The 26,906-nt window shown below is 42.5% G+C and overlaps 1 protein-coding gene across 4 annotated transcripts in view; it reads right to left on the bottom strand.

Annotated features, from left to right (window-relative positions):
• The window catches only part of AKAP11 (A-kinase anchoring protein 11), a 64,415-nt gene that overhangs the window by 22,356 nt on the left and 15,153 nt on the right, over positions 1–26,906 (bottom strand). For 3 of the 4 annotated variants that reach the window (XM_038762146.1, XM_038762149.1, XM_038762147.1), the window contains exons 3-9: positions 26,206–26,310; positions 22,305–22,421; positions 17,988–18,035; positions 15,536–15,670; positions 12,786–13,047; positions 7,490–12,092; positions 2,638–2,796 (exon numbers count right to left, since the gene is read on the bottom strand). In XM_038762146.1, the coding sequence (XP_038618074.1) occupies positions 2,638–2,796; positions 7,490–12,092; positions 12,786–13,047; positions 15,536–15,670; positions 17,988–18,035; positions 22,305–22,421; positions 26,206–26,265 (5,384 nt within the window). In that variant the 5' untranslated portion in view covers positions 26,266–26,310. The remainder of the gene's footprint in view (positions 1–2,637; positions 2,797–7,489; positions 12,093–12,785; positions 13,048–15,535; positions 15,671–17,987; positions 18,036–22,304; positions 22,422–26,205; positions 26,311–26,906) is intronic. The other variant, XM_038762148.1, reaches the window with a different exon arrangement.

Here is a 26,906-nt window from a genome sequence, read left to right as displayed (position 1 = left end):
ATCTCTTGAACAGGTCTATATCACTCAGATGAACTCTGATTAAATATTACCCATACTTATTTAGGACCCACGCATGAAATGGCAAATACTAGGCCTGTAAAATGCTGCAAATTATACAAATGGCATATGTCATTGTTAGCAAGGACTGAATTGCATTTCACTGGCATTGTGCCCATGTTGTACAATGAGAAACATTTTCTGACATTTACATATTCATTTATGCTATTCTGCGGCGAGCACTTGGATAGAAAAGCCTCAATCATGCAGTCTACTATTTATTCTGATTACTTGCAAACAGTCCTAGGTCTATCACCCTCGTTGGCATGTAAGCTCCTTGTGGATAGTAAATATGCTTTGGCTAAACTCCTTCTCAAGAGCTTCGTGTACTGAATTGTCTCCGGTAGGTGCTCAATAAATCCTGCTACTACCTCTATTAAAAATCATACAATATCATCCTTTTTAGAACACAATTAGGAAACTGGCAAAATGGGATTTAAATGAGACTCCTCGTGAAAATGACAAACCCATCCTAAAGCTGATTACATCCGGCAGTTACTCTAATAAGCAGCAGCGTGGCTCAGTGGAGAGAGCCCGGGCTTTGGAGTCAGAGGTCATGGGTTCAAATCCCGACTCCGCCACTTGTCAGCTGTGTGACTTCGGGCAAGTCACTTCACTTCTCTGGGCCTCGGTTCCCTCATCTCCAAAATGGGGATTAAGATTGTGAGCCCCACATGGGACACTGTACATATCTATTCTATTTATTTTATTTTGTTAGTATGTTTGGTTTTGTTCTCTGTCTCCCCCTTTTAGACTGCGAGCCCACTGTTGGGTAGGGACTGTCTCTATATGTTGCCAACTTGTACATCCCAAGCGCTTAGTACAGTGCTCTGCACACAGTAAGTGCTCAATACGATTGATGATGATGATGATGATGACGACACCCTGATCACCTTGTATCCTCCCCAGCGCTTAGAACAGTGCTTTGCACATAGTAAGCGCTTCACAAACACCAAAATTATTATTATTATCTGGAAAATGAGGATTAAGACTGTGAGCCCCGCGTGGAACAACCTCATCACCTTGTAACCTCCCCAGAACAGTGCTTTGCACATAGTAAGCGCTTAATAAATGCCATCATCATTATTATTGTTATTAATAAAGCAATATGACACACTCAGACAATTAAATCAGCAGAAAGGTACAAACCGCTAACTGAGAATTTATGAAAAAAAAACCAGCAACAGGCAGAATATGCTTCACTCGATTTTAAAACGAGAGCCGAAGGTGGGGAGAAGTGTTGCTGAGAGGGAGAAAAAAGAATGGAAAGGCATTTACCATCCCCTTTTTTTTTTTGAGAGTCAGGTCATAGTCCTAAAGCAGGGTCTAGGTGATGTGCGGTAGATTAAATCAGGGAATGCACCTCAAATAAACTCAGGAGTAAGAGGAAAGGGGGAAAAAAAAAATCTTAACACGCTGAGGACAATTTTTTAAAAACTATGATGCCGGCACCCTCTGCTGTCCAAAACCACATTTTACAACAATTATAAAATCTGCAGATTTTTCCACACTTTCTCGACTACAAAATCACCGAATTTCTTAAAAGAGAGCCAATATTTTCAGGCGAACTCACATAATACTACAGTGCCTTGCTCCCCAAACCAGTGAGTAACAAACCAAAAACAAGGGAAAAGGAAAAGTGGGTTTTCAATCTTATTAAAAGATTAGGAAAAAAGGATAAAGGAACTAAAAGCAAATTTGGAAAATTTATTCTCCCACTCAATTCTGTTTCCAAACTTCTATTTGAAGCTAATTAATACACCAGTTTAATAAATGAACTTACGATCGTCTCCTGGCTTCTCCAATGTATTTACTTTCCTTCCTTCCTTTCCACTGCATCCCTTTCTTATTAGTATTAAAACGTCAAAAGCTCAATCTGTGGCATGATCATATTTTAAAAACAATGACATACATATTACTGACCTTGACATCTGTGTGATTCTAGGTTTTGATATTTCACCACTGAAGGTTTTACATTTACTTCTCTTGTTTAGAGAAAATGTAAAACTGTATTTAAGGTGTTAGTTGATGCGGGAGTACTTTTACGCAATCACACGTGTTAGCAAATATCCAGCGTTAACACTTTTTTTTTTGCAAAGAGCATTAACTGCACTTGTTTAAATCACTATTGCTTATACGCATGGAATGAATTTTTATTCGCACATATTGTCTTTCAAGGTATACTTCAGTGGAAAGCAAAATGTAGCATTGACCCTACAATTCATTAGGCTTTGCGAGCGACTGTGAGGGGAACTGACAGTTTTTCATTTGGTCACAAGTGCTTTGCCAGGGCCTGCTGATGCTGTACAGTGCTCTTTCACAAAAATAAAAAGAGAAATTATGATTGGCAATGCAAAAAATTACCGTGCCATTACTTCTTGGTGAAAATGAAATGTTGAAAAGCAAATTGCTTCTCAATTTAAAATCGCAGCTTAAAAGAAGAGTGAGGCCTTAAAAACAGACTCCTCGTTTTTAAGTAATACTGATTTAAACAAAGGTGCTCTTGGGGGCCTTCGGCCAAACGGCAGGGCAACGTGGCGGGGAGGGAATGGAGTTTGGGCACAATATCTTTCAGGTTACCTGTCACTGAGATGAAGAAAACTGCTGCTCTCATCCTGATGTTCATCTTCGAAACTCAGATTGGACCAACTCCCGGTGCTGTCGTCCCCGATGCTCAGGCTCATCTGCTGATTCCCGACAGACTGAGCTGACTGAAGCAGTCCTTCTTTGCCTAGTGAACTAAGTAGAAATTCCCATTAGTAACATCAACGATTCGATATCAGGCGAGCGCATAAGTTCCTTGAGATGGTGACACTTTGGGACCGTTTACATTGAGAAGGCACTGAATAATAAACCAAGCGATCTGATTCTTTGTTTTAACCCACTTATGAAGGTGAAAAGAGCAGCTGCATCATGACAGTTATTTCATTTCAAAAAGAAGGGCTTACCCTCCACTTACAAAACGCTAAAGCCATCTCTCCATCCCAGTGAACTCTCGTTTCCCTGCTCCTATCCCTGGCCAAACTCCTGGAATGGAAGGCGTACTCTCACTCTGACTCTGACTCTCTTCCTGACCCACAGTCTAAGTGGGAGGGAGAATTGGGATTTCATCCCCATTCTACAGATGAGGTAACTGAGGCACAGAGAAGTTAAGTGACTTGCCCAAGGTCACACAACAGACAACTGGTGGAGCCGGGATTAAATCCCAGGGCCCGCGCTCTTTCCACCATACCAAGCTGCTTATGTGGATGACTGCTAGGCTATCTTGCTGATAGGGATCTGCAATCTCACACTTCACTGTGCTTCCTAAACATTTCATTCATTCACATTCATTCAATCGGATTTATTGAGCGCTTACTGCGTGCAGAGCATGGCTATCCCGCTGGCACCTCATAAACAATCTGCCTAAAACTGAGAAGCAGCGTGGCAGGGTGGAAATTATAATCATAAATAATCGTGGCATTTGTTAAGTGTTTACCGCGTGCCAAGCACTGTACTAAGCACTGGGGCAGATAGAAAGTCATCAGGTCCCACATGGGGCTCACGGTTTAAACAGAAGGGAGGACGGGCATTGAGTTCCCACTTTGCAGCTGAGGAAACTGAGGCTCAGAGAAGTGAAGTGACTTGCCAGAAGTCACACGGCAGGCAAGCAGAAGAGCCGGGGTTAGAACTCAGGACCTCTGGCTCCCAGCCCGGTGCTTTATCCACTAGGCCACGCTGCTTCCACAAGAGCAGGGGCTTGGGAGTCGGAGGTCATGGGTTCTAATTCCCGCACCGCCACCTGTCCGCTGTGTGACCACGGGCAAGTCACTTAACTTCTCTGTGCCACAGTTACCTCATCTGGAAAATGGGGATTAAGACTGTGAGCCTTATGTGGGAGGGGGACTGCGTCCAACAGGATTAACTTATACCTATCCCAGGCAAATAGTAAGCAAATACCATTAAAAAAAAATCAATACAAAAATGAAATGTTATTCACCAGTTGTAAATGGGATACTTTATGCTAATACGGCTACCAGCATTTACCAGCAAGAAATACGAAGTTCACTGTTACTCTACATTTAGTTAGAGCTTCCACTTTTGAAGCTGAAATGGCTTTAACTGGAGGAGGAAGTAGTTCTACATTTCATTAGCTAACAAATAGTGTGGGAAATTTTCTCTCCCAATATGAGTGGGTCTTTTTCCATTTCTCTGGATGCCTCCCTCTTGGCATACAAACTTTCCTAACTCTAAACAGGACTTTTCACTTTCAGTTTTTTCTCACAGGAATGTGTGATCTATGAACTACTCCAACAAAACTGAGCCACTGTTGGGTAGGGACTGTCTCTATATGTTGCCAACTTGTACTTCCCAAGCACTTAGTACAGTGCTCTGCACACAGTAAGCGCTCAATAAATACGATTGATGATGATGATGATGAAAACTGAGTAAATATTAGAGAAAAACATGTATATTTCTTTTTAAATACTCTAATTTATTTTAATATATGAAAAAACAGAATTCTATATGACTTATCATTGTTCCCATTTCAACAGTTAAAGGTTACCTGCTGAAAAGCTACCTCTTTTAACATCAACTGGCCAAGGATAAGATTTAATCCTACATTTCGATGCACAAACCCCAGAGTTTCCTGTTTATTGTTTTAGAATGTACGTCAGCTGAGAATGGTGAATGCACTTAAGAGTTCATAATCCTAACATCTTACCTGATGCATTCCAATGTCCTAGTAAAACTTTAATGATTAAAATAAATGAAACCCTTTGGGTAAACTCCCCCAAATACTTAGAAAACATTTGCTTATGCTGAAAATGAAGGGCCTAACTCATAGTCTAAGGGCTTTACTCTGAGGCCTGCTGCTTCCAAGACAGTTTACAGATGAAAAGCAGTACCTGGGTGAAAACGATATAAATACCGATTAAATGGAAAGGGTCATCATACGGGTCACATTCTCTCACCGCCGAAAGATTGGGGTATAACAGCGGGAGCTGATCAGCTGAGAGGACTATGTCTATCCCAATCTTGTCTCCTGGAGGTCTAGCCCTGTGGTGATAATCTTTGAGAGGAGACCAATTCCTGTCTTTCTCTCTCACTCTCCTATTACTAACCTCTGCATCAGCATCTAGAGAAGAGTGAAGACGTCATGCGGGTATCAATGAATAGCGCACCTTCTTTTTCCTGCGCACGGGGAATCGCCATCCCTCTCCATCAACCCCACCAATGCCTGGACACACAAACCCTCAGGCATTGACAGCTACATCCATTCTCTCTGTCTCTGTCCCCTCCTCACTCACACATACACACATGCGCACGCCAAGGCACTGTCACACATACTCACTGAGAAATGACCAAAAATCTTTAGCCAGGAGTGGGGAGGAGCGATAGGAGAAGTTAAGTGAAACAGACTCTGAAGTGTGCCATCACCACTACTGTTGACTGGCCTGAAATCCTGAGGAGTCTTAGATGGGAAAGATGGCACAGGGAAACAGCCAGCAGCTGAAAACAAGTCAGTGACGCTAAAGCTACTATCCCCAAATGCATCTCCCCACTATTTCCTCGCCGATTTTTTGCACTGCATCCAACTCCCCATCAGCATCGCACGCCAGTCCAGATATTAGCGGAGGAAAGAACTCTATTTACCTTCTCTTGTTTCCTCTGCCCTGAGACTATCTCAACCAATCCAACTGGTCGATGGAATTTACTGAGCCCGTACTATATGCTAAGCACTTGGGGGATCACGACACAATAGAATTGGTGGATACAATCCCTGCCCTCGGGGAGCTTGTGATCTGGCAGAAAGCCTCCAGCACCCAATATGTTCAGGCTGTCTCCCCTTCAGGTACTAATCAGGTTTAGCTTCCAAGATCAGACAAGATTGGGTGCATTTAGGGGGGTATCGCTGTTGATAAATACACTGGTCTCTGGGTAATAATAATAATAATAATAATACCCTTCCTCTTAATCCCACCTCCCCCCACCCCAATAGCCAACAGACCACCACTCTCCCAACTTCCAAAGCCCTACTATAATAATTTCTCCTCCAGGAAACCTTCCCTGACCAATCCTTCATCTCTCCCCCATAATTTCCCTCCTTTTCGCATCATTATCATCACCTAAGCATTTGAGCTTGCGCCCCTTTAGCTATTTTGGTACCCACCCCACTCCCATCACACTTGTGTAAAATATCCTTATACTGTTTCCTTTACCTGTAATTTACTTTAATGACTGGACTGTAATAGAATAGGTTTTCTGTCCAGCCACTTAAAGTGAAACCTGGCGATCAGACTTTCATTCATTTATTCAATTGTATTTATTGAGCGTTTACTGTGTGCAGAGCACTGTACTAAGTGCTTGGGAAGTATAAGTTGGCAACATGTACAGAGTACGACTTCTCACTGGAAGGGAGAGGACAATAACTGTAGGCTACTCAGGTGTCCAACGGCTCCCGATCCAGTTGGGAATTGTCCAGGCGTTTAGATTTAGATGGATCCCAGACTGAGCCCCCTTTTTCCTCTCCTCCTTCCCCTCCCCACAGCACTTGTATCTATATTTGTACAGATTTATTACTCTATTTTACTTGTACATATTTACTATTCTATTTATTTTGTTCATGATGTGCATAGAGCTTTAATTATTTCTTCTGATGACTTGACACCTGTCCACATATTTTGTTGTCTGTCTCCCCCTTCTAGAGTGTGAGCCCGTTGTTGGGTAGAGACTGTCTCTATGTGTTGCCAACTTGTACTTCCCAAGCGCTTAGTACAGTGCTCTGCACACAGTAAGCGCTCAATACATACGATTGAATGAATGAATGAATGACTGTCTCTCCCAACTAGATTGTAAGCTTCTTAGAGGGTAGGGATGATGTCTACCTACTTGAGTGTATTGTACTCTCCTAAACATTTAATACAGTGCTCTGCACACGGTAAGCACTTAATAAATATCACTGATGACTGTCGGGCTCTACTTGCTCTGCTCCAAACTGCTGGGTAATCCTCTGCTTCCCCATTTCCACTTGCAATCACCTCCATTTCCTTAAAAAAAAAAAATCTCTCTGCTTCCCACACACCTGTAGATTCCTTTTCCCTCAAAAATAGGCTTTTTCCTCACTGAATGTGTGACTGTATAATGAATACACCAAGTCTCCCCTCATGGATGACTGAACAACTGTCTAGGAGAGTCAGACTTTCTTGACTCAACGAGTTAGAATTTTTTCCATGTAATTGCTAACACAAGTGAAAAGATAATGGGAAAGTATTTTCTACTCGGCTGCCTTACTGTAATTGTTGACGTCGTGTTTTCATTGGCCAAAAGTCAAAATGTTTCCACTGCAGTTTAGCTGCATCAAGTGGAGAGATCTCAAAAAGACACTAAATATAGGAAGAGGAGCTTTGTTAAGTGGCTTTACAAGTAAAAGGAAAATTTAATAGTTTACCTTATATTAACAGTGTGACCAATGTTTGTCATGGCTGAAGTCATTATTTCGGTAGTGAGGCTTTCAGCAAAACTAACACCATCCTGTCCAATTCTGCTATCAGCTGTCAGACTGGCATTACTCAGTTCTCGTTCTGCTTTTTCAATAGCTGCGGCAACTACCTTCTCGGCAAATTCTGTCTTCTGTTCAAGATTAATGTGGATTCTGGGAACGTCAAGATGAAGGAGTCTCGCTTTCTGACAGACTATGCCAAGTCTTGAATTAGACACTGGCTTGCTCCTAACAGCTGGCTCCTGCCCAGAGAGGAACTGTGATGACTTTCCACTACAATACTGGTGTTCTTTTACACTACAGTATCTGCAGGCTGTTCCCGAAAGAGGTGACAACTTCTCCGCGTAAGTGGACCAATCTGTAGATTTTCTGTTTTCAGCACCTTGGAGCACGGCAGATTCCAAACTCATTTCCATGGAGTCATCCACTACTTTCCTGGCATACTGTTCAATAGTTTGAAAGACGCCGTCTCCCAATTCGTATTCATCTAAACTGCCGGTACTGCGATAAAGTTTATGTCTCCCTGAAGAAGGCAGAAGAGGCTTAGAAAATGCTGCTTTGATGAGATCCTCAGGAACTTGATCACATTTAGGTTTCTCGTAAAGGCAAGAATCAGTTAAGGATTTCGGGAGGCAAAAAGTGGCCATTTTCAGGCTTTTCTGGACATCACGGGCTATGTTCTGAGCAAGGCAGTCTGAAAAATGTACCAGTTCCGCACTCTCAGCTCTCCGGGAGTCATCAGTTGCCTCCTGAGCTTGAGTTGCACAATTATGAACTTCATTTCTTTTGCTTTGCCTCTTTGTCTCTACACCTTGGTCCCGCTCCTTGGTTAAGAACTCCAACAGCTCATTTTTAGTGCTCACCAGGGAGCTCTGTCGAGACAATATTCTTCTGTTACATTTCAGTTTGATTTTCTTCAAGGCTTGCTGCAGCCCTGACTTGACAGATCGGTAAGCAAGTCGACTGGCATACTGATCCATTAACAACTCCTGGCTGCCACCCTCCCTCCGGAGAATTTGTATAACGTGGTCCGCGTATTCATCGGTCACACTCTCGCAACTGGGATACCTGGACGTGAGACCTGACGTACAGGGATCTTGAGGCAAAGAAAGAAGGGAAGAATCGACTTCTCTCGGTCCCTGCAGGGAGAGTCCGTCCCTCTTCTGTTTTGACAGACATTCATTCTCCGCTCTCTTTCCATAAAGGCCACCCCAGGGGCAGCTCATTCTCTTCAGCCTGAGTTGTTTACAATGCCTCGATGTCACCGTCGTTTTAGCCTCACTGATGACCTCGCGAGCCACGTCCCCTGCATACTTCCCCAGGGATCGTACAGTTTCATCTGGCATATTTACAGAGGTAGTATTCCCACGTCCTCGGTTGTGAACATCATAACGAGAAGTTTGAGTACTGTGGGTTTGGATGGTTTTATCATCTAAATGGGAAGCAGCCATTTCAGTTGCCAGAGAAACGATGTGTGTAGCTAAATCATCGGCATACTGAACTGTTTTCGGTGAACGCCCTACCTCATCTAAAACCATTTTGGGATACTCTTCATCTTTGCTGCTTTCTACTTCGTCTGAGAGCGATCGCGTGAGTTTCAGCACCAATTCCTCTTTTTCGATGGTATCGCGCTCGGCGTCGGACGAATTAAGAACGACTGGATTACGTGCAAATTCCTTCGCTAGCTCACCCTTCAGTTTCTTGGTTAACTTCTGCAGATTCCATTCCGGATCAGCTTGGGGCGGTCCGAGAGGAGTTGGCGGTGAGGCGCCGTGTGTCACGACACTTTCCTCTCGGATCGGTTGCTTGTCTTCCTCAAACAAGACGTCCTCACCGGAAAGCAGTTTCGGTAAGGTGGCTTGGGAATGAGAAACGCAACTTTCTTGTCCGGAAGGAAGAGTGGCTGGAGCGGTCTTACTCTGTTCGTGTCTTTTTAATAATTTACTGAAAGGCTTAAGTGAGCGGCCTCCTGCATCTCCAGTAAGCTCACCTGAACTACACAGCTGGGGAGTCCCAGTTGGAAATGGTGGTGGTGTAGCTGACGAAAACCTGTGAGTTACTGATTCTTTACGTTCTTGACCGCAGTCCTTTTCTGCTGAAAACAAGCCCTGGGTGGGGTGACCTGGGGCCGTGAGAAATTTGGAGGGCTTCGTTTCTGGCAATTTATCTTCCCCAAGTGCGACTGAAAACTGCTGTGCTTCTGGTTCGTGTTTCTTCATACATCTTTTACTACACACGTCCTTCTGAACACTGCTTGTGCTTGCTGGTACATGTGTATTAGACACTACGTTCTTACTCACATTTGATCCCAATGATTTGGTTTCACCTATGGAATGTTGGACAATATATTTGGATAAATGATCAGCAAAACACACCTTGGAGCTCTTTTCACCCATGCATCGTGGAGAACTTTTCTTTCCCCCTGTCATTTTCCGTGTTAAAAAATCTGCATAGTCTTCCACTGTTTTTGCAACCTTAGGGGAAGTTATCATTTCATAAGGCTCATTTACTACCATATCCACTGTTGTTCCAGAAAAATGGTTGCTATTCATCGCCCCATCTGCTAGCTCTGAATTGCTACTCGTTCCACTATCGGTCATTAGTTGCAAATCACGCGGACTACCGGGAGAACGATGGCGATTTTCATTACTTCGAGTATGTTCCGACGCTAGATGAATATTTCTAAGGCAAGGTTGCTCTTCTTTCTTTTCTAATCCTGTAAAGCGTGCTTCGGGGGAGTCTCTACGCGTATTATCTGAAGTGCGATACTGGCAAAGAGTACTTCCTGCCGAGGGCACCGGTACAGAAGTAACTATCCCAGTAGTATAAAATAAGGCTTGCCGAACTGTAAATTCTTTTCCAGATTCCTGCACTGGATTCGGCGGGACCATCATTCTACTGCGAAAAGAAGGCAATGAAGCGGATGTCTGTGTTGACTGAAAGACATTTTCTGCCCTTACATACTTCATATTGTTCACTGAAACACTAATGGCTGCTTGAGTTGTAAAAGTCACATCAACTTGGGAGAGTTCAATGAATGCTTCCTGAATGACAGAATCAGACAGATCCCTAGCGTACGACATCACTGCTTTGTCATCATTCCGAAAGGCCCCGCACTGTGTACCTGTGTGCGGTGGTGGATGGGAAAACTGGCAGACTTCCATAATTCCTTCAAAAACAAGTTCTTCAGCCAGGTCTGCAGCAAATCTCGCCACTGTGCTCGTGAATATCTGTTTCTTTACATACCGCAAGTCTTTCAGGGCGGTGGCGAGAGCGTCGCTCACCAAAAAATTCGCCAGGCTGCTGACGGCACGTTCTTTTAGGGAGACCGCTCTCCGTCTTCCAAGCTCATAAAATGCCATTTGAAAAACTGAAGAAGTTAATTTGATAGCTAAATGACACAGTGCGCTGGTACAAGATGAGACTCCTTTTCGTAAGTCTTTAAATGCACTGCCGAAACTTCTCTCCACAAGGTCTGCTGCAAACTTCTGAATGCTGTCTTTCAGCGTTACAGACCTGCTTTGGTATTTCACCTTCCAGTTAAGCTCCTCTCCCAAACTTTGGTGCTCGAGCTCTTCGGTTTGACTTTTTCCCTCCTCTGATGCAAAACGATCCACGAAAGTCTCTGTAGGTTCGGGAGCTGCCGTAGGCCGAGAATGAAAAGCTGAACTAAGTATGTCCCGTGAAACGCTGTTTGCATAATCCGAGTACGCACGATGAAGTGTACCATGGTTTTCGTTAAATCTGTCTCCGCTGCCTTCTACTTGACAGAAACATTCGCTGGTGACACAGCCTCCGGGAGGGCTGAAAGCGGAGGATCGAATGGGACTAAACAAACTGCCATCGTCTCCAGACGTTTTCACCGGGCGAGGAGAGTCCGGCGCGTCGTACAGGCTACTGAAGGGGGATTCTGGTTTCCGGGGAGTTGGCTTTCTTACATTAGCAGGGAGAGTGGGGCGATCAAACTTGAATTTTGGAGGGTTCATTGTGGGCATGGAAGAAGCCTCCTCCTGCTTGTGGAGTCTCTTCTGGGATGGATCGCTTTGGACCGGGTCTCTCGCCCCTTGGTCGGCGCTCTCCAGTTCATCAAAGCGGTCGAAGCTATCGAAAAATTCACTCACTTCTGAGTCCGAGTCCTCCACGCCATCTTTTAGTCCGGGGATTTGGGGCAGCTCCAGCTTTGCCTTGAGACTTTTTTGATAACCCTCTTCGTCCAAGAAAAGAACGGGACTTGGGCTTGAGCATGCTGATTCAGATGAGTCGGCGGGAGAGGAGGAGAAAAAAGTTTTCTGAGAAACAGTCCCTTTCTCTGCAGGGTTACCTGACCTATACAAACTCCTCTGTATCCAAGGATCTGAAATAGATGTTGTGACTGAATTTTTCAAAGGTAGTTCTTTCAGTCTCAATATGTTGATCAGAGAAGCAGAATTAGCAGTTGATTTCCATCGCCCGGCACTCCCAAGACTCTTTGAATTACTGGCTTCCAAGCACTGAGCAGGATGGGTCTGGGAAGCAGCATCTTGCTGGCTCCGTGGCATAGCACTGCTAAACCCTGGGGGGTGAAACACATAAAACTGTCCTTTAATGGTGAGTGGGGATTGCTTTTCACAGTATAAATCATTAATATGCAATGGAAATGTTCTCTAAACTGTTGTTTCAAGACTTTCAACAGAGAGCATACTGACCAAAAAGAAGACCACCCCAAAACACTTACACTTTCCTTTCCATTAAAAAAAAAAAATTCTCCAGTCACTGTATATTTGAAATTCACTGTTCTCCCCATCGCGTCTCAACCAGTTTCCTACGTATTAGGATTCCCGCTAAATAATATTCATTTCCTCAGATGCCTCGCTTCCTAAAATTTGCAAGAGGGGTGTGATCCCGACATCTGTGACATTAACAACAATACCACTGCCTCGAAAAGGGATGGTTTGAACAAAAATTCAAAAGACTTCCTCGTCTATCTGCAATTGCAGGAAAATGACTGTCCCCGGCAATCAGCAAAAGACATTATAATAATAATAATGGTATTTGTTAAGCGCTTACTATGTGCAAAGCACTGTTCTAAGCGCTGGGGGGATATAAGGTGATCAGGTTGTTCCACGGGGGCTCACAGTTATCCGAAATAACTGTAAACAAGCGACCAACCATTTGCTGTACTTTCAAAAAAGAAAATTTCCCTTCCGCATATCCCCCATAAGGCTACGTTTTTCATTGTCTCAATGCAAAGGAACAGAAAACTCACCAGCCCTGTGCGGCTTTGACGGCTCCTCTTCATCTAAATGCTCAAAAGCTGTGACAAAATCATCCTCAATAGATGACACTGACTGATTGGTGTCATCATCTCCAGATGACTCCAGGTGGTGCTTTTCATGTGAATAAGTCTCCAAGGTGTACCGTACGCCTGTAGCGTATTTGCTCAGCAGATTAAATACAAAATCAGCTCCTAGTCCTGGGAATGTTACCGGCGATACTCTCATCACACAGAGCACTCCAGGAACATGATTCTTGGAAGAAGCAATCGCCAGAAATAAAAATAAGGTCCGTTTTCAAAACAACCAAGAAACTGGGAAATGATGAATTTAGAAAAAAGGGAGGTTTCTCTAAAGAGCAAGCATGGCTTTAATTTTCCCTATCACTCCTTCTTCTGCTTTGTCTCCTGTCGCTCCATCTCCCCTTTTTCCTGTCATTTCTCCATCTTTCTCTAAACTATTTATTCCTTACTCTCCTCCTCTTCTTTTCCTCTGACCCCCATAATTTATATTTAACTTATTTCTGGCTGGCTGTTGTACTCTCCCAAGTGCTTAGTACAGTAGTGCTCTGTACATGACAAGCACTCAATGAACACCATTGATTGATAACTGCTTTAAGTTGTGCCCTCACTGGAAACGGGAAACAAGAGGATGCCACCATAAATACCCGGTAGTTCGATCTGACGGCCTATAAATTCTACCTCCAGACTGGGATTCCCGAGAGGTTAAGAAGCGTACACAGTTAAGATTAGGAGCCCATTGTTGGGTAGGGACCATCTCTATATGTTGCCAACTTGTACTTCCCAAGCACTTAGTACAGTGCTCTGCACACCATAAGTGCTCAATAAATATGATTGAATGAATGAATTAGTATCCAATGCTCCCTAGCCTTGAAAGGGCAGAGGTGAAATCAGGATCTACTTTTCCATTCCCCCGAAAGTCAGCGGGAATCTACCCCTGCCTGTCCTTTCATTCCCAATATTTCAGAGATTGTGATAAAGCCAGTTTCCCCCAAACACATATGAGAGCCCACTAGGAAACTGTGGGGATGAGGATAAAGAGAAGGCAAAGGTTCCATTTTTCATCTGTGGAATTCCTATGTAATCATAATGAGTACTAAGCAAATCTTCTGGTGCTAAAGTATCAGATGCACATTCCCTTGGCTCCAATTCTTGGAATTTGCTAACTGCATCCTTAATATGCTTTGGCTAAAAAAACCAGATGATTTTCTACAATGCAAAATCTTTCTCAAATACACATTGTTACGAGCACCCATACTTACTAAACATAATATCTCTCTCAATCCTGTCAAACACGCCTACTGACACCATAAATTTGCACAATTATTTTGAAAAATATAGAAGTCCTTTAAATTTCAGGTCTCCAGCTGAATGTTGTATAAAATGTATTCTTTTGCAATAAAATGTACTGGAGCCAAAAAACTTAAGTATGCAAAAATAATTAGTATAAAGATCAATTTGGCCTTTAATGTCAATGCATCTTCTACCCAGGGGCATAAATGCGGGGTTAAAATACATGGCATTCAAAAATACAATGAATTTTGAAAGTAAATTATCTCTCTCTCTCCCTCTCTTTATACATATATATATATGTGTGTGTGTGTGTATATATATTATATATGTAGATAGATATGGTTAATCAGCCTCTACTTTATTCAGTTTCAGACAAAATATTGAACTAAAGCTTCTATATTATATATGTAGATAGATATGGTTAACCTCTACTCTATTCAGTTTCAGACAAAATATTGAACTAAAGCTTCTATATTATATATGTAGATAGATATGGTTAATCAACCTCTACTCTGTTCAGTTTCAGACAAAATATTGAACTAAAGCTTCTATATTATATATGTAGATAGATATGGTTAATCAACCTCTACTCTATTCAGTTTCAGACAAGATATTGAACTAAAGCTTCTATATTATGTATGTACATAGATATGGTTAATCAACCTCTATTCAGTTTCAGACAAAATATTGAACTAAAGCTTCTATATTATATATGTAGATAGATATGGTTAACCTCTACTCTATTCAGTTTCAGACAAAATATTGAACTAAAGCTTCTATATTATATATGTAGATAGATATGGTTAATCAACCTCTACTCTGTTCAGTTTCAGACAAAATACTGAACTAAAGCTTCTATATTATATATGTAGATAGATATGGTTAATCAACCTCTATTCAGTTTCAGACAAGATATTGAACTAAAGCTTCTATATTATGTATGTAGATAGATATGGTTAATCAACCTCTACTCTATTCAGTTTCAGACAAAATATTGAATTAAAGCTTCTATATTATATATGTAGATAGATATGGTTAATCAACCTCTACTCTATTCAGTTTCAGACAAGATATTGAACTAAAGCTTCTATATTATACATGTAGATAGATATGGTTAATCAACCTCTACTCTGTTCAGTTTCAGATAAAATATTGAACTAAAGCTTCTATATTATATATGTAGATAGATATGGTTAATCAACCTCTACTCTATTCAGTTTCAGACAAAATATTGAACTAAAGCTTCTAAAATAGCACTTCAAAAGATAGTCAAATGCCTCTAGTCACCTCATCAATGTAAAATATTCCATTTATATATATGTATATATATATATGTATATACATATACATACATATATATAAAACATCATATAATTCTTTGAAAAACATTTTAGAAATGGTCTAGAAAGATTCTTTTTTTTTTTTTTTACCTGTTTTAGAGTGCCATCATTTGCTTCCAAGGGCTTATTTATGTCCTTCAGAAAAATGATTTCATTTTCATTTAGACTGCAAAGGTGGAGAGATTTCAGAAGATCTGGGAGATCCAGAGATATGGCAGCTAACTCCTAATTGAAACATACACACTTCAGCATAATGTTTTTGTCGCATGCAGAAGACAGGGCACTAATTACATTAGAAAAGGTGGCTAATCCCCATATTTGACCTCAAAGTCGTCACAGTACACCTCCTTGCAATCCGCAAGATTCCGCTTTAGAGAACAGGGCACAAGCAGCTTTCCTAAGGAGTCCTCCTTGCCTCCGCAATGTCCTTCCACTCTGGATCCAACGGAAAGCCAGCATTTTGGGACCTTCCTGATTGTAAAACCCAGCTCAAGAATAGTACTCCACCAGAAAGATCGGCTCTAAATTTTCCATGACAATGTAGAACCTACGTTGGGAACCAGGAACACTAGACTTTCATTTTCGGTGGGAGCAGGAACTTGGGGATGGCTAGGGAAAAGTGAGCCGGAATAACAACTGGAGTCCACAGAGGTGTGCATACATACGCACACACCCACACAAACACACATACACGATGGAGGTGGACACAAGACACACAGAAGCGGGTGGGCCTAGCGGATAGAGGAGTCAGAAGGAACTGGGTTCTAATCCTGGCCCCTCCACCTGTCTGCTGTGGGACCTTGGGCAGGTTACTTCACTTCTCTGTGCCTCCGTTACCTGGTCTGTAAAATGGATATTAAGACTGTGAGCCCCAAGAGGGACAAGGACTGTGTCCAACCTGATTAGCGTGGCTCAGTGGAAAGAGCAAGGGCTTGGGAGTCGGAGGCCATGGGTTCGAATCCCGACTCCTCCACTTAGCTGTGTGACCTTGGGCAAGGCACTTAACTTCTCTGTGCCTCAGTTATCTCATCTGTAAAATGGGGATTAAGACTATGAGCCCCACGTGGGACAACCTGATCACCTTGTATACCCCCCCAGCGCTTAGAACGGTGCTTTGCACATAGTAAGCGCTTAACAAATACCGTTATTATTATTATCTATCCCAGCGCTGGCACATAATAAGCACTTAAGTACCTTAATTATAAAAATAAAAAGACAAAGAGCGTACTCCTTCCCTGCTGAGACCAAGACAAGGACCATAAAGGAGTCATGGTGTTTGTTCCCCATTGGTGTTGGGAAGGGCAGGCCTGGAATGCCTGTTCCCTGCTGAGCCTGCCCGGGAATGTGCCCGGAATATCCCCCCTCGGCTTGACACAGGTTGGAGGGAACTGCTGGGGTCCAGTATGGGAAACAGCCAAACACAAAACACGGCCATCTGTTAGGGTTCTAATCCCGGCTCCGCCACTTGTCTGCTGGGTGACCTTGGACAAGTCACTTCACTTCTCTGGGCCTCAGTTCCCTCATCTGTAAAATGGGGACTGAGACCGTGAGCCCCACGTGGGACAGGGACTATGTTCAACCTAATCTGCTTGTATCCACCCCGGCGCTTAGTAAAGTGCCTCGCACATAGCAAGCGCTTAACAAATACAAGAATTATTATTATTATTACTATTATTATTATTCCAACAGGTCAACAGGTCTACTGAGAAGCAGCGTGGCTCAGTGGAAAGAACATGGGCTTTAGAGTCAGAGGTCATGGGTTCAAATCCCAGCTCCGCCAATTGTCAGCTGTGTGACTTTGGGCAAGTCACTTAACTTCTCTGTGCCTCAGTTACCTCATCTGTAAAATGGGGATGAAGACTGTGAGCTCCCCGAGGGACAAACTGATCACCTTGCAACCTCCCCAGTGCTTTGCACATAGTAAGCGCTTAATAAATGCTATCATCATTATTATTATTCCACCAGGTTCACAGGTCTACTGAGAAGCAGCGTGGCTCAGTGGAAAGAGCACAGGCTTTGGAGTCAGAGGTCACGGGTTCAAATCCCAGCTCCGCCAATTGTCAGCTGTGTGACTTTGGGCAAATCACTTCACTTCTCTGTGCCTCAGTTCCCTCATCTGGAAAATGGGGATGAAGACTGTGAGCCCCCCATGGGACAACCTGATCACCTTGTAACCTCCCCAGCGCTTAGAACAGTGCTTTACACATAGTAAGCGCTTAATAAATCCATCACTGTTATTATTATTATTACTTATAACTGGGTGGAACAGACCACCCAAAAAGCTGTGGGAACAAACTAGTAACTCTGCCCTCACCATTAAAACTCTACAGAAGAAATGACCCCCAGTGTCCACCTCCCCCACCACCCCGGCCCCCAGCCTCACTAGAGTTGGCAGTGCTTTACACATAGTAAGCGCTTAACAAATGCCATTATTATTATTATTATTATTATTATTATTATTATTATTATTATTCCCAAAGGGTTCGGAACATGTTACTAGGCTAATGTTTCATGGAGTCCAGACATGGAATGCTGATTTTACCTGCACTTGAGCTTCGCTGGCTGCCTCAGATAAACCTAAGAAGGTGACCTGCAACAAAAATAAGAAAATTACTATGCAGCTAAAGAAGAAAGCTTATGGGTTTTAGAGTTGTTTATCTTACCTTCCTTTCAATTTTGCTGACAGTGAAATGACAGGCAAGAAAGAAGCAATGTGGTGCAAGGGGAGGCAGTGTGGCCTAATGGAAGGAGCATGGGCTTGGGAGTCTGCCACTTGTCTGCTGTGTGACCTTGGGCAAGTCATTTTACTTCTGCGAGCCCTATGTGGGGTAGGGACTGTGTCCAACCTGTTTATCTTGTATCTATCCCATTATTAGTACAGGGCCTGGCATACAGTAAGTTATTAACAAATACGATCAAAAAAAATAAAAGAGCATAAAAATGCTTTCTTAAAATTACATATGAATGGAGCAGACTCTTTTTTTTTAAAAAAAAAGGCACTTGTTAAGCGCTTACTATGTGCCAGGCACTGCTCTAAGCATGGGGTAGTTACAAGGTAATTCGTTTGAACATAGTTCCTGTCTTAATCCCCATTTTATGGGGATTAACACTTCTCTACAACATTATAGAGAAGCAGCGTGTCTCAGTGGAAAGAGCCCGGGCTTTGGAGTCAGAGGTGATGGGTTCAAATTCCGCCTCTGCCACTTGTCAGCTGTGAGACTTTGGGCAAGTCACTTCACTTCTCTGGGCCTCAGTTCCCTCATCTGTAAAATGGGGGTGAAGACTGTGAGCCCCCTGTGGGACAACCTGATCACGTTGCAACCGCCCCAGCGCTTAGAACAGTGCTTTGCACATAGTGAGCGCTTAATAAATGCCATTATTATTATTATTATGGATGATGCAACTGAGGCACAGAGAAATTAAGCCCAAGGTAACACAGTAGACAAGTGGCAGAGCAGGATTAGAACCCAGGTCTTTCTGACTCCCAAGCTCATGCTTTATTCATTCAAGTGCATTTACTGAATGCCTTCTCTGCACAAAGCACTGTACTAAACACGTAACCACTAGACCACTCTGTTTTCTTACATCTTATTCATTTAATCGTATTTATTGAATGAATTTATTGAACCATATAATTATAACTCTGTATTGAAATTAACCTTTTTGTTCTTAAAACACGGTGCTAGTAGGTAATGAAAACCTAAAGAGCAATTCATGAAAAGAAACTCTAAGCTACCTGCGAAAATTTTCCACTAGTTATCTCTTATATCACTACCAACAGGAAAATCTTTTGCACTGCTTAACATTCAAGTTAATGATGACTGATGTTAAAAACAGATTTGCAGTGGAATGTAACCACGGCCATTTCATTCTGCATAAGGATTAAAGGGGCAATCGACGTTTATTTAAAATCAGCAGAAGTTTCTTCAGAGTTATGAATTATCTTACTTTATGGATTTATTAAGAGAAAGTTCATCTACCTTGGCTCTGAATAATGAGCACTTTCCAAATGCAGTTGACTCTCCTATAAAATGGAACTGTACCCCTTAAGACCCCCCTGCATTGAGGAAAATTCATAATTTCAGGCTCATCTCATATTTGATCACATCAAGTTATAAGGACAACCATGTCTTCCAAACCAACTTGCATTTTATTCAGACAGACATATTTTCAGAAGCACATTCCCTAATTCTGTCATTGTGTTCTATCCAAAAAGCATAGTGAAAACATGCATTTGGGCAGCACCGATTTTATAATTAAAGCTGAATGGATGTGAGATGAGTTATACATTCAAGCCCTGTCGAAACATATTTCGAAAACCAGACACTATACTCAAGTAAAGCATATTTATCAGCTTCCTGTCTTTCCTTTGACCAGCAAAGACAAAAAAGCAAGCTGGCCATGGCTCAGAATGCTTTATAAATAATGATAATAATAATAATTATGGTATTTGTTAAGCGCTTACTATGTGCCAAGCACTGTACTGAGCGCTGGGATAGATACAAGATAATCAGGTTGCCCACGTGGGGCTCAAAATCTTAATCCCCATTTTTACAGTTGAGGTAACTGAGGCCCAGAGAACTTAAGTGACTTGCCCAAGGTCACACAGCAGACAAGTGGCAGAGCCGGGATTAGAACCCATGACCTCTGACTCCCAAGCCCGGGCTCTTGACACTAGGCTGTGCTGCTTCTTTTTGAAGGTTATATTCTACAATGGAGTTTAAGGACTTTTCTCAAGGTTATTTGAGAATGGAAGGAGGGTTAAAACTGGAAATGGGATGAACAGGTGAAGAAGGGATTATTACAAGGATTGCTTGATTGGAACAAAGGGAAGAGTGTAGTGGAATGTGAGAAAGAAAGATGAATGGAGAAGTGCTTTGATAACATTTTACCTATTTTAGATCAACAAAGATAAACACGCCAGGACTCAGCATTTCTTCATATACACAGTTCAAATTCACAGCTCCTTTAGGATGCTATATTATTCCATAATGGTTCAAGGAAAGATGTACACTATATTGAAGAGGGCTAATTTACATTTTTTTTTATTTTTACAAAAACTTGCCCAATTACCTAAAGTGCCTCAGCTACTTTGAACTGGACTGCCTTCTGACCAGGATTCCTTCTATGTGTAGATATGCTTTGGAATGCTATTTGTGGGATACGCTCGGCAGGGAAAATCCTCTATTTTAAAAGACAGTTACAATTATCCCCCAAATGAAGAAAATTGGGTATAGAAAAGATCGATGACATGAGCCTGACGAGTCTTCATCCGTATTACCTTTAGGTAGTGGATTAATATGAGGACATATTTGTTCACGAGAACCTGCGTCACCTCTTTTTACACTTTAGTACTGCTCAAAATAATCTAAACGAACAACGGATGTTAAAATGAATCAAAGGTAGTTTGGAGTAGAAAAATAAGGGGCTTGAGGATTAAAAAGAATATGACAACACATATTCCCCCTGTATCTAAGAAGAACAACTCCAAGATCCCAGCTAAGTAATAGCCTCAATTACCTCATCTGTAAAATGGGGATTAATATTGTGAGTCCCACATGGGAGAACCTGATCACCTTGTATCCTCCCCAGTGCTTAGAACAGTGCTTTGCACATAGTAAGCACTTAAATACCAAAATTATTATTATAGTATTTATTAAGTGCTTACTAAGCACTTAAGCACTGCAGTAAGCACTGAGGTAGCTACAAGACAATCAGATCAGACACAAGGAACACACTCCTTGTCCAATACAGGGCTCACAGTCTAATAGGGAGGGAGAATAAGTCTTTCATCCCCACTTTGCATATGAGAAAACTGAGGTAAAGAGAAGTTAAGTGACTCGCCCATGGTCAGAGAGCAGGCAAGTGGTGATTCAGGATTAGAACCCAGGTCTCCTGATTTCCAGCCCCAGGCTCTTTTTAGTAAGTCTCGATGCCCCTGACTGGGTCGGCTCCTCTCAGGGAGGTGAGACAAAAAGGCAGTGGAAGTTTTCCGTCTGGCTTTTCAGGTTAGAAGCCAAATTTTCCAGGAATTCCCAACACATTAGCAGGAGTCTATTGCTCATCCATTCATTCAATCACATTTATTGAGCACTTACTGTGTGCAGGGCACTGTACTAAGCGCTTGGGAAGTACAAGTTGGCAACATATGGGGAGGGTCCCTACCCGTTGCTGTACTGATACAGTACATTCATTGAACTGAAAAGGTAACTTGGCATATTTGCTCCTTTATTTTTATGGTACTTGTTAAGTGCTGACTATGTGCCAAGCACTGTACTAAACACTGGGGTAAGTACAGTTTGGACACAGTACCTGTCCCTCTCAGGGCTCACCGTCTAAGTAGGAGGGAGAACAGATACTGAACCCCCATTTTACCAAAGAGGTAACTGGGGCACAGGGAAGCGAAGTGACTTGCCCAAAGTCAAGCAAGACAAGTGGCAGAGCCGACATTAGAATTCAAGTCCTCTGACTCCTAAGCCTGTGCCATGCTCCTTCTGATATATATTTGGAATTATGTGAAGTCCTGAGAGCTTTTCTTTTTTTTAAATGGTATTTGTTAAGCTCTTACTATGTGTCAGGCACTGTAGCAAGCACTGGGGCAGATACTAATTAGGACAGTCCCTTTCCAAATGGGGCTCACATTCTTAATCTCCATTTTACAGATGAGGAAACTGAGGTGCAGAGAAGTGAAGTGACTTGCCCAAGGTCACACAGCAGACAAGCAGTGGAGCTGGGATTAAAACTCGGGTTCTATCCACTATGGCCACACTGCTCCTCTTGCTTTTTTGAATGTCCGCTTCTTAATAATCTTCTAATAAATTCAGTGCATTCTGGAAACTATTTATAAAATAGGTCATACCTCAATCAAGCTGCTGGCTTCGTCTTGCTTTAAGTATTCCCCCACTGACACGCTGCATAATTCTTTTCGGCTCTGTACCAATGACTTCACAGACTGCCGCACACCTTCGCTGAAGCCCTGAAAGGAAACCAGATGCTAAATTCTAAAGCAAATTCAACGGCCCCTGAAAATGGACTTTATTTATTAAGGACCCGATTTCTTTTGGTCCCCGGAACTATCTTGTTTAAACTGTAAATGCCCATCCCAGAACCTGTGGCCACAACATTCAGCATTTTAACCACAGATACCCACAGACCATGTAAACAAATACGACACGAACAGGGAAAATTACTTTCTGGTCAGAAAATCATCATCATCATCATCATCAATCGTATTTATTGAGCGCTTACTATGTGCAGAGCACTGTACTAAGCGCTTGGGAAGTACAAATTGGCAACATATAGAGACAGTCCCTACCCAACAGTGGGCTCACAGTCTAAAAGGGGGAGACAGAGAACAAAACCAAACATACTAACAAAATAAAATCGGCAGTGACGGGGCAAACGGGTTCGCCTGTTGTCTGATTCTTCACTCATAAATTACATCAGAATGATCCAGGGGTTTCAATTTCTCCCACCACCTCTCCACCGGACGGCCGAGAACCTGCCGTCTTCCGCCCGCGACGTCTGGGACAAGTGTTCCCAGCACATCCAGTGCGCGCTGGGCGGGAAATTATACTCCTTCCCCAAGCCCCAGCCACTCCATCCGGGCAGAACGAATCCACCGGGAAGCCTGGCTCCTTCGGATCGCGTCCCCCCGGGGGGCTATCTACCGCTCCAGGCCTCTGGGCTAGCTGGTCTGAGTTGTGAAGAACCTGAAATGCTGCTGCTGCTGTCATATTTGTCGTCGGCTCTGCCGTCTGTGTCTTTGTTCTCCTTCCCTTAAGTGTTTGTTGCCACCTCCTTACATTCCCCTCCTCCTCACTCACACTGTGAGCTGCTTGGTGGCCAGAGACCAACTGGGCCGATATCACCTCCACATCAACAGTGCTTAGTAAGCACCTAGATACTATTACAGCTACTTTCAATTTAGCACCTTTTATCCGTCAGGCCCTGAACTAGACATAAGTTCATCGGGCAAAGCTCCCCCGCTGAGCTGCTGATGTAGTTTGAACGGGCTGTGCCACCTGTTTCAACAAATGGAATTTGGCACCTTGAGAAGGAGCAAGTGCTAAAGAGGCCAGACAGGAAGAGGGGATCCTGTTCAGAAAAGTGGCCGTCAGGAGCAACTCAGCGAGGGACTGACTTGGGGCAGGAAGGAAAAAGAGGATTAAAATGTTGGCTCAGGTGTGCGGGTATGAAAATAAAACACCCATCAATAAAGATAGTACAGTCAAAACTGTCAAACGCTTAAAAACATAAGCGATTCCATTCGGGCAGATCAACAATACACCGAACTCAGTACTTGGTGTCCAAAAAGGGCCCCAAAGGAGTGTGTTGGCTGCCCCCTCCAAGCATCCAATCCTCCTAAATTAAAGAATGTTTCTTCTAAGACTAAGGTTTTCCTCTAACCCATCCCCTACAACTCAGCTTATCACTATTCAGAATGGCTGTCATCTGTGCACCTCCTTTTCTAATATCATTAATTAAAATTTTAATAAAATGAATTCTAACATCAGTTACGGGGGACCCAGCTTTATATCCACAGCCCAACTTTTGGCAAGTGTCATTATTAATCAGGGCCCAGAAAAGCTTCAGGGTGGAACTTTCGTAGGCTGCAAGCTCATTGAGGACAGGGAACATTTCTACTAACTCCATTATATCGTACTCCCCCAAGTTCAGTACACAACAGTACAGTGCTTAGTACGTAGCCAAAATCCACTCTTTCCTCTCCATCCAAACTGCTGTCACGTTAATACAATCACTCATCCTATCCCGCTAAGATGATTTACAAGATACAGTCTGTCAGTACTCCAGTATTCAGGCTAGTCGTATCTGTTCTCCTTAGCAGATTCTCACTTTTCCTCCAAGCTCCTTCAAAACACCCAGGTGACTCAACCGGCCACCTACAACAGAAATTTACCTAAAACATTCTGTGTGCTTCCCTCAACTTGAGCCCTTACCTCTGACCTGTCTGTGGGAACCTCCCGTGCCTCTTTCTCCGCAAAGACCGAGCTAAAGAATCAATCGAATCCATTTACAGTTTTCTAGTCACCCCTGAATGCACCTGCTATCCCTCCCTATCCCGTTCCCTGACCCACTGAATGAGGAATTGCTTATTATTAGATTTGGCATCCATTACAAGAAGCTCATCATTCTCTCATCTGGCCCGCCTAATATCCTGTTACTCTTTATGTGATTTCTTGTTCTCGTCACTGGATACAAGTATTTTAAAGAACACATTCTTTCCCCCTAATGTATCCCTTTCAATTTTACCCCAACAGCCTTGCTAAAAGCCCACCTAATGATCTGGTTTCTTAGTTATGAACACACCATTTAAAAGTAAGAGGGCTAGAGGCGCGTACTGAATACCCGTTTGGTGTGGTGTACTAGATAAGGCTCCCGGAAAGAACCGAATAAAGTGACATGCTCCCTTACACCGATAACTGACACTCTAATGGACAAGTCCAACTTGAAAACATTTTCAACTGGAGTTATCACGGCCTCGTGGATAGAACACGGGCTTAGGAGTCGAAAGGACCAGGGTTCTAGTCCTGGCTCTGCCACTTGCCTGCTCTGTGGCTTTGGGCAAGTTGCTTCACTTCTCTGTGCCTCAATTCCCCTCTCTGTAAAATGGGGATGAAGACTGTGAGCCCCATGTGGGACAGGGACTGTGTCCAAATTGATTATCTTGTATCTACCCCAGTGCATACAGCAAGCACTGAATAAATACCATTATTATTATACAGTCCCTGTCCCATTTGGGGCTCACCGTCTTAATCCCCTTTTCACGGAGGAGGTAACTAAGGCTTAGAGAAGTTTAGTGACTTATCTAAAGTCACAGAGCAGACAAGGGGTGGAACCGGGATTAGAACCCAGGTTCTCTAACTATAAGGCCCAGGTTCTTTCCACTAGGCCATTCTGCTTCTCCTGAGGCCTCAAGCAAAGATTTTCCAAAAGCAGTCAGGTGGCTAATTCCCTAAATTTAGAGCCATGGGGAAGGAGAGCCTACACCCTACTAAGCCCTACCAAGGACGTTTTCTCCATGAGTGGCTCTAACGACCTCCCTTAAAAATCAGGAACCAGATGGTTCACGGTGAGTAGGATTACCAAGCAAAAATGAGGTATTTTAACTACCTGAACTAACCATTCAGCCTACAGAAAGACCTGAAATCTAAGCAACAAAGAGGGAAGGCTCTTGTCAACACAGATCATTTAAAATATTAAATGTGCATTTCCTTTAAAAGGCCACTGCCAAAAGAAATGAATAATTTAGCATGCTGTCTTATAGTGGAAACAATTAAAGTTTTAAGGGTGAAAAGTTCATGGAAAGAAAAATGTACACTAAAAAATGCCTTAGGGCGGGTAAAAGGCTTTTAATTAGAAAATTTGGCTAATTTTCATATCTAAATGTAATCCTATTAAGCCATATTTCTGAGTATTTGAGAATTCTTAAGAAAAGCATGAAGCTATATGCAGATTCTTTTTGTCCTCTCCTTATACTACGTGATTCTTTCTGTAATTATGTTGCCAATTTGTACTTCCCAAGCGCTTAGTACAGTGTTCTGCACATAGTAAGCGCTCAATAAATATGACTGATGATGATGATAATTATTGCGAAAAACTGGGTTTACTGATTTGATATTAAGCCGTGATAAAAACTGAATCAAAATGTAATCCACTGGGCATCAAACCAAAAACCCCCTACGTAATGACTATATAATCACAATTCCCAAAGTGTCATTAAATAACCTTTTACTTACTCTTTTGACTAATATTTTAGACTTCATTTGACTATTTCCAACTCTACCGTAGGAATCCATGGTTATGTAGTTGTTTGCATTCGAGGAGAGTTATTCAAAAAACCCCTAAAAGGAAAAAAAAATGTTAAAAATCAACTGATCTTCTGATGTTGATGAAATAAGTACTTCACAATCTGTAAAATGGATATTTAATACCTGTTCTCCCTCCCCATGTGGGACAAGGACTATGTTCAGCCTGATTATCTTATATCTACCCAGTGCTTTCTACAGTGCTTGGCACTGAATAAATACAATCATCATCATCATTAATTTTTTAAAGGCAAAGCCCACAAAATTCTTTAAATCATGGTGACGATTTGAAAAAGGAATTCTTTATGACACTGATCTGCTAGATGAAAATTTTTGCCAGTTAGTTTCCAGGACCAAGAAATGAAACAATACTCTTTACAGTACAGTAAAACTACTAATTTGGAGATAGATATATAGGGAGAGAGGGAAGAGTATTTGTGTGTGTCAGGGGTAGGAGGAGAAGACTTGCAATTAGTGAAAAGCCTTAACTTAAGAAATATATTTGTTTTAAAGGCAATTTTATCAGAAAGCTGTGGGTGGGTTGGAGGGAGAGGAGGAGGGGAGTTTGAGGGACTTGACTTCCTTTCTTTCGATGGCTCTTTCTCAGATTTCTCTGCCTAGGGTAACCGGAG

Source organism: Tachyglossus aculeatus, chromosome 20, assembly GCF_015852505.1.
Source record: "Tachyglossus aculeatus isolate mTacAcu1 chromosome 20, mTacAcu1.pri, whole genome shotgun sequence".
In the NCBI taxonomy this organism is placed as follows: Eukaryota; Metazoa; Chordata; class Mammalia; order Monotremata; family Tachyglossidae; genus Tachyglossus; species Tachyglossus aculeatus.
This window is presented reverse-complemented; position numbering and strand designations above follow the sequence as displayed.